Genomic DNA, 9,975 nt, shown 5'->3' with positions numbered 1-9,975 from the left:
CTCTCCCCACCCCCACCCTAGGCCTTCCCTCAGCCTTTTTCTCCTGTCCAGGACTTGATTTTTAAAAAACACCCACCAGAAAGCAAAATCCAAGGGCCAAGATCCCTTCCGCAAATCAAAATAATATCCCCTAAAACCCAAAAGTTATCCTCCTACCTCCCATCCCACCCTTTACCACCCCCACCTTCCGACACACCCCCCAAAACTCTTAGCAATCAAAAAGATCTAAGATGGTGGTGTAAGCAGAGTTTTCAGGCCCCGGGGGATGCCGGACCCCCTCGGTCGAGACCCCTATCTGTCCAGCATCAAATCCTGCCAAGGCCTTCTGCTCCTCACGCCACCCCCCGTAACCCCCAAACCGAACAGCTGCCCCCAACTCCCATCCTCGGCAGAGCCTTTGTGGGGATGAAACAGAAATCAAACACTATACTAACGGCTGGGGATGTTGGGGGGCCCTCTGGCCTGTCTTTGGTTTCCATCTGGGGGACTCCAGTTTCGGGGTGTAAGAGAAAGCCTCTCCAATCATCCCCCCAGTTTCAAGGCTGACAAAGCCCGACCCCACCCCAGCACGCACCTCCAAACCTCCCCCCCAACCGCCACGTCTCTCCTGAAAACAGGGGACACTTTCCTCCCCACTTACCTCAGCTACTCTCCCCTGAGATCCTGGTCCCCTATTTTGAAGGGAACAAAATTTGGGGTGCATCCCTCACATTTGGGGTGCAGGAGAAAGGAGCCGCCCCAGTCGCATCGCTGGCCTCCTTCCTCTCGGCTGGCTCAGGGAGTGGGGAGTGCCCTAGGGAGGGGGGACCCCCACAAGAGAGCACATGAGGGGGCTCCTCCACTCCCAGTCAGAATTGGGGACACCCCCCCCCAAACCCGTCCCAGCCCATCCGTCTCCAACTCGGCGGGAGAGGCAGCTGCAATGCCCCAGTCAGATTCCCCCAACACTACATTCCTCACCCCATCTAGAGGGGTCCCGGGGGCCCCAAAAAATCCCAAAAAAATCTAGGATGTTGGCTGGACGGTTCTGGACTAGCTCCCCAAATTTGGGGTCCTCAGATCCCCCCGTTTTTTCAGGAAAATTCCGTCTTTCACCTGCCTCCCGCCAGCCCTGCTCTGTCCCGATGCCAATTTTGGAAGTCCCTCCCTCCTTCCTCCTCCCCGTCTCTCCAGGCCCCCCCCCAACCCCCCCGCTCGGGGGCTAGGGTCCAGGACACCTGGCTTCCAGGCCGGGGGAGGGGGGCACTCCTCGAAGGGCTAGGGGCCAGGAGGTCAAGCTCATAGCCCCAGTCTTAGGGAAGCAGGAAAGCCCGATCCTCCCTTCCCCTCCCCCCTGGCTGGTCTCCGTGGTGGTTTAGGAAAGCCTGGAGGATTGGAATCTGCCATTGCTGTTGCACAGGCAGTTTTTTTCCTTGGGTTGGGGGGGTGGGCGGTGGGAGGGAGAGAGGGGAGGAGAGCCTCACTCCCAGCCCTCTGTCTGCTTTCTGTTTGGGGCTCTTATCCTAGAAAATCAGGGTACAAGATTCCCCTCCTTGTACCTCACTACCACCTCTCCTTGCACAGTTCCAACAGACTGCCCTAGTCAGGGGTGTCCACTTTACCACAACACACTCCATTTCCCCCCCATCTGTCCCCAAACCAAGGTATGTGCCCTTAAGAAATTGGGGTTCAGAGTTCGAAACCACCTTTTCTCCCTCAGATCTATCCAAGCCACATAGAAATAAGGGGAGATACACTCCCTTTCCAAATTTCATCCTTCAAATCCTGGGAATATTTGGAGGTTCACTAAAGAAAGAGACTTCTAGAATCTGGGGTGAGCGGGAGCTATAAGCAAAGGAGTCCCACAGCAGCATCGTGCTCCAAATTAAGTGAACCCTAAAATCAGTCTCACCTCACGATCCATCACTCAGTTACACCAAATGCACCCAAAGAGTAGCAAAACACCCCAAAATAAGGACACCCCAAAACTTCAGTCTCCTACCCTGGGCCCTCATCTTGTTTCTCCCCCTGGAAAAAGCCTCCTAGCTCTCAGTGCATACACAGAAATATCCCCCTCCTCAAAGTAAGTTTGCACAACATTCAAATATAAAGCTTTGCTCCCCGGCAAGGACCCACAACCACAGAAGGCCTTCAAACTTGCTCCCAGGTTCCTATTACGTTCCACCTCAAGCTAATAAAAACCCCAAATTGAATTTCATGTCCCCCCAAATATAATCTGAACCTCAAAACTTATCTGGCACCCCAAAACAGACTGCACCCCCAAACCAGCACAATTACTCCACTTGAAATCAGATTGTCCACATACACTGATGACTATGAATCCCCAAAACAAAACCCTCATCCACCTCTGAAAAACACCTAGCGGGTTCCCCTGATATTCCAAGATGACAAACTCCAAATTGTGGGTGTCAGAACCCCTAGAACTAACGTCGCTTCAAAATCAGCTCCATACCTCAGACTTACTACTGGCCCTCAACCCTGAATGCAGGCTTCAGGGCCCAGAACAAACTAACTCAACACCCCATAGTAAACATGCACCCCACAATTGACAAATTGACCAGACAACACAAAAGTAACTCCATCCTGATACCAAAGGGAGCCCCCAGTCTAACTCCCACCTCCAACTGGGCAGAGACCAAAGCAACCCTCATTTGCAAAAGCCACCTCACCACCGTGAATCCCCAGTGGTTCCCCATTCCCAGTTTCTCAGCAGTTCTTTCCTGCACCCAAATAAAGACACCCTCACATCTGAAGGGAAGGGCCCCAGGCCTCGATATGCAGCTCCACGGATAATGGTCAGTCATTACTGGGCAACGGTAGACTCTCCTGAGCCCAAATGCAAGTCCCGCTTCGCAGCTGAACTCAGCTCTTGCCCCACTTCTCCAAATGAACCTTGCCCCACCAACTCTCCCCAAACAAAATACGAGGGTGTGACTCGTGCTTATCTTCCAGATCAGGGACTTAAATTGGGGTTATCAGCCCCTCCTGCCCTCTCTCCCTTCTTTTACCCTGAGACCCTCCCTGTTTCCCCTCTGTCTGTTCACTGCACCCAACTTTCATATTAATGTTCACTAAAAAGTCACCTCTAAAGACGGATGATAGTATCTAGCTTAAAAGAATAGAAACCCTGGGCTCCCAGGACTCAGATCCCGCTCCTTGTCCCACTCATTTCCCTTGTTCCCAAAGCCCGCGGATTTCTCACCCGAGATAGGAAACCCATCCTCGGAGGAAAGTCCCCTCTGTCGCCTAACTCTCCCTCCCTCCGCCCAACCCTAGTCCCCTGGACAAAATAAACCAGAGCAAAGAGGGGGAGAACGAAGGTTTCAGCCGCTCAGACCTAATCGATCCTGCGCCCCCGTTTGAGTGGACCCCCAGCCGGGTGGAGAAGACGGGCGAGGCGAGGCTAGTGCTCGTCCGCCCCCTCGTGGAAGGAGCCAAACATTGCCGAGCTTTGCCTACTTGCCGCGCTGGACCCCGGCGTCCCGCCAGCCTCCAAGCGTAGCCGACGGGCGGATGCCCGAGGCCCTAAAGATCTGGGACTGGGGGAGGGCGAAAGGGCTTTGGGCGGGAGTCTGTCTCGCTGGATCCCTAAAAGGATTCAAAAGAGAGTTGGGAGCGAAAGACCGGACCCTAGGTCTCCTGAGCGTCGTCTCTCGGCCCCCACCAGGGGCTTTCCCCACCTCCTCGAGGGGAAGCAGCTGGCGGAGCCGTCCGGTCGCAGGACAATGGAAGGAAACGAACTAGAAATCATATCCGCCCCCTCCCTACCGCGCCGGCCAGAGCCCCTCTTTTGCAGGCCCCGCTAGAGGAGCCTGTTGAATGACCACACCCTCCCTCTGTCTGAGACCCCACGGGAGCCCACTATCACCTCCCCAAACCTAGTTCCTATTTGGGCTCCCCTTTATCTCCCTTAATACCGTACACTGGAAGGGGGAGTTTTGCTGTATTCACTCTCCTGTAACAGGTTCCTTCCTAAAGCCAACACACCAATTGTCGCTGTCCCAGGCCCCCCGACGAGCCAGGTCACCCATATTTCCAATCTCAATATCCCCAACCTCCTCCCCAATTCCAATGTCCCATCAGTTCCACTTTCAGTGGCCCAAGACCCCTTACGTTACGACCACCTAGTGTTTCTGAGGTCCCGCCCTGGAGCCGGAGACCCCGCCCCGGGTTCTCCAGGCGTTCCCCCCACCTCCACCCCCGCCCCCGACATCCCGGCCAGATAAAGGAGCCGAGGCCAAGAGGGGAGAGAGACCCCGCCCCCCTTGAGAAGAAAGCTGAAGCCCCTGCAGGACGGGGGTAAGAACCAGAGACTGAGGGAGCCAGACTCCTGGGTCCCGCTAAGAGGGTTGGGGCTTGTTGATGGTAAGAAGACAGAGGCCCAGAAATTGAGCTAAACTAGGGATCCGGGACTAGAGAATGGACTTTCGTGATTCGGGGAAGGGAGCTTCGATTGGGATTTGGAGGGGTGTGGACCACGGGTCATCTGGGGTCTCCAGGCAGGATCGGACTCCTGAGACCAGGCGCGCGGTGGGGCAGAGGGTAAATGGGGGTGCTGGAAGGGCACTGGGAGTCTAAGTAAGGGCGCTGCGGGCCGGATTCCTCACACTTGCCATCGACGCCGCGGTGTGGGAACCTTCAACTCGCTCCAAGCGCTGTGGAATCTAGAGGAGGAAAGCGAGCGATGCTGTGGTTGAGGGTAGAAAGAACAAGATGAATTAAGTGGGGCTGCGTGAGCCGGGGCCGGGGGCTTGGCTCTAGCTGCACCTCAGCAGGAAGAGGCAAACTGCGGAAGGGCAGGCGTCTTAGGACGGCCTGGATCCCTGAGCCCTCTCCTTGGCACCCGCAGGCCTGCGTCGCCATGGGCTCCACCGCTGCCCCGGAGGGAACGCTGGGCTACGTCCGCGAGTTCACTCGCCACTCCTCCGACGTGCTCGGCAACCTGAATGAGCTGCGCCTGCGCGGGATCCTCACTGACGTCACGCTGCTGGTTGGCGGGCAACCCCTTCGAGCTCACAAGGCAGTTCTTATCGCCTGCAGGTTCGAGGGGTGGCTCAGGGGTGGGGTGGGACCAAATGGAAAAGGGGCGGAGCCCGAAGGTCTTTGGGAGGGAACCCGAAGCCAAACCTTCCAGAAGCAGGAGGCGGGGCGTCCGCGAATTGGGGGCGGAGTGAGAGTGGGGGAGGCGGGGCTTTGTACAGGGGCGCGTGTCTCCCTTGGTTCCCCAGCCCCTAACATGACCTATCTTTCCTCTCTCCAGTGGCTTCTTCTATTCAATTTTCCGAGGCCGTGCAGGAGTGGGGGTAGACGTGCTCTCCCTGCCCGGGGGCCCCGAAGCCGGAGGCTTCGCTCCTCTTCTGGACTTCATGTACACTTCACGCCTACGCCTCTCTCCGGCCACTGCACCAGCCGTCCTTGCAGCCGCCACCTACTTGCAGATGGAACACGTGGTCCAGGCATGCCACCGCTTCATCCAGGCCAGGTGAGGGAGCCCCAACTCGGTGTTCCTCATGGGTGAAGTGGCATCCTAGGTGTCAAGGGCAAAGACCAAGATTAGGAAATAGCACTAATGTCCATCGCACTTTTCTCAGCTATGAACCTCTGGGCATCTCCCTGCGGCCCCTGGAGGCAGAACCCCCCACGCCCCCAACGGCCCCTCCGCCAGGCAGTCCCAGGCGCTCCGAAGGGCACCCAGACCCACCTACTGAGTCTCGCAGCTGCAGTCAAGGGCCCCCCAGTCCAGGCAGCCCAGACCCCAAGGCCTGCAACTGGAAAAAGTACAAGTTCATCGTGCTAAACTCTCAGGCCTCCCAAGCAGGGAGCCTGGCAGGGGAGAGGAGTTCTGGTCAACTTTGCTCCCAGGCCCGGCTCCCCAGTGGAGATGAGGCTTCCAGCAGCAGCAGCAGTGAAGAAGGACCCATTTCCGGTCCACAGAGCAGGTACAGAAACTGGAACCCCCCACAATTTGTAGAGGCAGCCTCAGCTCAGAGGCACAGCCATTGGGCCTGGGTGGTCAGGAGCAGGGAGTGAAGGAGTGGGCTTCAGAGACAACAGCTCACCTTAGGGAGCTGGCCAGAGGTCAGGCTTACTCTGTAGGGTGGGACTTGAGCAGTGAAATTGGATATGGCACATTGGTCCATAGTGGCTCACCTCCAGAGGGTAGGCCTATGGCAACAAGTCTTCCAGGGGAGAACCCCACCACCGCTGCCGCCATATAATCTCTCCTAACCCTTTTCTCTGGGCCTTGACATCTGCCTAGGCTCTCTCCAACTGCTGCCACTGTACAGTTCAAATGTGGGGCTCCAGTCAATACCCCCCATCTCCTCACACCCCGGGCTCCAGAGACCACTGGGTCACACTCTGGGCGGGCTCATCCACCACCAGGTAAGAGCCCCTCCTTTTACCCCCTTCTTGGATTTTCTCCCATGGCTGCTCAAGGCCAGTTTAAAGGCCCAGTCCATTTCCTGCTGATTAGAATCACCTAGGGAGCTTTTAAAAATCCTATTGCCCAGGTCACACCCTGTAGATCAGAAAGTCTGCAAGTGGGAGCCTGGCATCAGTACTTTTTAAAGCTTCCAGTGAACAGCACTGTTTGGGAACTTCTGGCCTATTTCCATCCAGGCCTGAGTGGTCAGCCCAGGGCTTGGCAAGGCCTCTCTGGCAAACTGTCATCCAGAGTGGTGCAAGAGAGGAGAGAGAAACAGAAACTTCCACCCACGAGTAGGGGCCCCCACCTACCACCACCGCTATTGGAGTGATTAGCAGAGTACTCTGGAATCAGACAGACATGGAGTCAGATCTTGGCTTGTCCTCTCAATAACCATGTGACCCCAAGCAAGTCAAATGAGCCCCAGAAGCCTTAACAGTAAATTGGGAAAAAGAAAACCCGCTACCGTGTGGTTTGAGGATTCACTGGTATTGTCATTACCCACCACCCTTCCCAGGAAGTGAATTTTTCAGCTGCCAGAGCTGTGAGGCTGTGGCTGGGTGCTCATCGGGGCTGGACCCCTTGGCTCCTGGGGATGAGGATAAGCCCTACAAGTGTCAGCTCTGCCGGTCTGCCTTCCGCTATAAGGGCAACCTGGCCAGTCACCGCACGGTGCACACAGGTAGGGGAGGAGCAGGGAGAGGGCCCTGGCCTTGGTGCCCACAGCCGTCCCCTGGTAGAGTCCCTGACCTCCCTTCCTCCCTGCCTCCAGGGGAAAAGCCCTACCACTGCTCCGTCTGCGGAGCCCGCTTTAACCGGCCGGCTAACCTGAAAACGCATAGCCGCATCCATTCGGGAGAGAAGCCCTACAAGTGTGAGACGTGCGGCTCGCGCTTTGTACAGGTACGGCGCCAGTTTCAGAGACGGCTCGCAGGCAAATTTCCGAGAGGGCGAGGTGGGCCGAATGGGGAGGGTTCTGTCCCTCCCATTGGCGCTGTCTGAGGTCCCCTCCTCTCCCAGGTAGCGCATCTGCGCGCGCACGTGCTGATCCACACCGGGGAGAAGCCCTATCCTTGCCCCACCTGCGGGACTCGCTTCCGCCACCTACAGACCCTCAAGAGCCACGTTCGCATCCACACGGGAGAGAAGCCTTACCACGTGAGTAGCCGACCTGGCTTGACCCAAAGCCTTGGAATTACCTTCCGTTTACCGAGGGGCGGAGCTCTGAAAGGAGCCGGCCCAGCGGTTCTAGACCTCATCGAGGTGGGCGGTGTCCTTGTGAGTAAGGGGCGGGGGCCGAGGGTAGGCGTGGCAGGTATAGAAGTTAGGCTCCTGGACGGGGCGCTACCCTCCTGGAGAGGAGCTGACGGATGGAGAAAGATTTGCTGAAGAGGGCGGGGCGTAGCTCCTAGGCCTTCCCCTGAGGACTTGGGAGCATGTAGGGACTAAAAAGCTTCTCTAAGATAGAGTGCTGGGCGGTTCTCCTTTGCTCAACACCTAAAAGGTGGTCGTGGTTGGGGAGGGACCTGACTCAGCTGTCCTTCGACAGTGCGACCCCTGCAGTCTGCATTTCCGGCACAAGAGTCAACTTCGGCTGCATCTGCGCCAGAAACACGGAGCTGCTACCAACACCAAAGTGCACTACCACATTCTGGGGGGGCCCTAGCTGAGCGCCTGCCCAGGCCCCACTCCCTTCCTGGAAGACAGGAAAGCTGCGGCTCACGCCTGGGTTCGCTGTCAGGCTTGGGCATAGGGGTGTGCAAGGCCCCTCGATGTCAGCGACTTGCCACCACCTTAATTTCTCACTGGGGAGAGCAGGGGTGGCAGATCCCAGCTTGATCTGCCTTTGTTTTGCTGGTCAAAACCTCTTCCCCACGATCACAATTGTTTCTGAGGAGAGAACAAGCTAGGAGCTGTAGGAGGGGAGAGACTGGAGGCCTGGTTTCCACCTGCAGCCCCCATCTCATTCGGTTTATCTGTAAATATAATTTATTGAGGCCTTTGGGTGGCACCAGGGCCTTCATTCTATTGCATTTCTCATGTCCCTCTTCCACAAGTGTGATCAAAAGTGACCTGAAACACAGAATGTGAGGTCATGGCTCTGCCGGCAGAGATTAGCACTGGCTGCCTCCTTTGGCGTGAGTGTTTTATATTATTATTGTCATAACTTTTATCTTTAGAGTTGTTCTTTTCCTATTTGCTTGTTGGTTTGTTTCAAATGGAGAAAGGGGTTCTCTGTGTCCTACCCCTCCAATTCTAGGTCTGGAAACGTTATTTGTTCTAGGGCAGCTCTGGGAACATGTGGGTTTATGGAATTGGGTCAGGAACCCTCTCTGGTATTCTGAATGTTGTAGGTTTTCTAGCAGGCCAGCACTGGATTAGACTTTTTCTGTTCTTCAAGGGTTACAGGAACCTATGGTGAGCCTGAAGTGGAGGTAATAAGTACCTCCTAGAGGCAGTGGGTGTGGGGCCTTTGTCAGTCTTGGAACTGGGGGGATGATTACAGAGGCTTTCTCTTACGTTCCTAACTGCCCCATTCGTCTGATCACCTAGGTCTGGCTCCACTGTGCCTGTTTGACAGAACTCACCCAGGAGCTTGAGTTGGGCCCACAATCCTCCCACTAGGACCCATTCTTAGCACTGAGTTGATCCCTCCATGCAGGAGAGATCTGAAATTCCTCACCAGAGATGATGCAATCTTTTCTGATTCTGCCCAGTCTCTAAGAATGTTACGACCTAGGGGAGAATTATGAAACCCTTTATCTTGACTAAACAGTAAAGAGTATGACTCATCCTTTACTGCAGAGGTGTCTGGGTTTGAATGTTCCTTGGGGTTCTACCTGAGATGAACCTCCTCTTCTTCCTTTAGTAGGTTTTCGGACATCTTCTGGCAAGTGTCCAGATTCCAGAAACTTCTTTGCCTCTAGAAGTCACAGCTGCTTGGTAACTTTCTTACCTTAGAAAAGCTGGGTCTGTGACCTGGTCTTCCTGTCACTGCATTCCTGTCCGGAACCAGTGAAAGCACTAGAACCTTCCACAGGGAGAGAAAAGGGGTTGAGTTCCACTATGGATTTTCTATAGTTTGGGATTATGATCGGAATTACTGTTGGGATTAGAGATTTAGAAGATTTAAAAGACTGACTGATGGACCCTCTAGTTGACCAAGTATCCAGGTAGGATTAAGAGGTTGGTTGAGGGGCAAAGTCTCTGGTGTAGGCCAAGTAGGTAGAAGGTTAGGAATGGGTTGCTTCTTAACTGTGTGGAATGTCTGGAATGTTAGATGATACTCTGAAGCCTTGATTTACAGTCCTGCCCCTGTTGCCCTGGGGGATTAGGGACATGGGGTGGAAGGTAAAAAGCACTTTGAATTTGCAGGGTGGAGGTTCCTCAAGACAGGTCAGTACTAGTGGCTGTCACTTGGGGACTGGTGAGAGAGCTACTCTTCTCCCTCTTTGCCTCTTACTCCCCACTGCAGAATTGAAGGAGGTAGGGAAAGCAGAGGAGAGAGCTGAGAAGGAACCAGGATTTTTTTTTTTTTTTTTTTTTTT

At 55.2% G+C, this 9,975-nt stretch overlaps 1 protein-coding gene across 6 annotated transcripts in view; it reads left to right on the top strand.

The window, feature by feature from the left end:
• The first annotated feature begins 4,244 nt into the window (after window positions 1–4,244).
• Window positions 4,245–9,975, top strand: part of BCL6B (BCL6B transcription repressor) — a 6,005-nt gene continuing 274 nt past the window's right edge. The window contains exons 1-10 of one of the 6 annotated variants that reach the window (XR_003001272.1): window positions 4,296–4,365; window positions 4,850–5,040; window positions 5,261–5,482; window positions 5,592–5,939; window positions 6,260–6,384; window positions 6,945–7,109; window positions 7,200–7,330; window positions 7,448–7,585; window positions 7,977–8,565; window positions 9,297–9,965. Coding sequence is in view for 3 of the 6 variants with exons in the window: in XM_024731329.1 (XP_024587097.1) it covers window positions 4,363–4,365; window positions 4,850–5,040; window positions 5,261–5,482; window positions 5,592–5,939; window positions 6,260–6,384; window positions 6,945–7,109; window positions 7,200–7,330; window positions 7,448–7,585; window positions 7,977–8,093 (1,440 nt within the window). In the remaining 3 variants the exon portion in view is untranslated. Of the gene's footprint in view, window positions 4,366–4,849; window positions 5,041–5,260; window positions 5,483–5,591; window positions 5,940–6,259; window positions 6,385–6,944; window positions 7,110–7,199; window positions 7,331–7,447; window positions 7,586–7,976; window positions 9,966–9,975 lie in introns of those variants that run through there. The other 5 variants (XM_024731330.1, XR_003001273.1, XR_003001271.1 and 2 more) reach the window with 5 other exon arrangements.

Source organism: Neophocaena asiaeorientalis, unplaced genomic scaffold (genome assembly GCF_003031525.2).
Source record: "Neophocaena asiaeorientalis asiaeorientalis breed wild unplaced genomic scaffold, Neophocaena_asiaeorientalis_V1.1 scaffold1189, whole genome shotgun sequence".
In the NCBI taxonomy this organism is placed as follows: Eukaryota; Metazoa; Chordata; class Mammalia; order Artiodactyla; family Phocoenidae; genus Neophocaena; species Neophocaena asiaeorientalis.
Note: the sequence above shows the minus strand (reverse complement) of the source record. Positions and strands in the feature narration are given on the sequence as shown.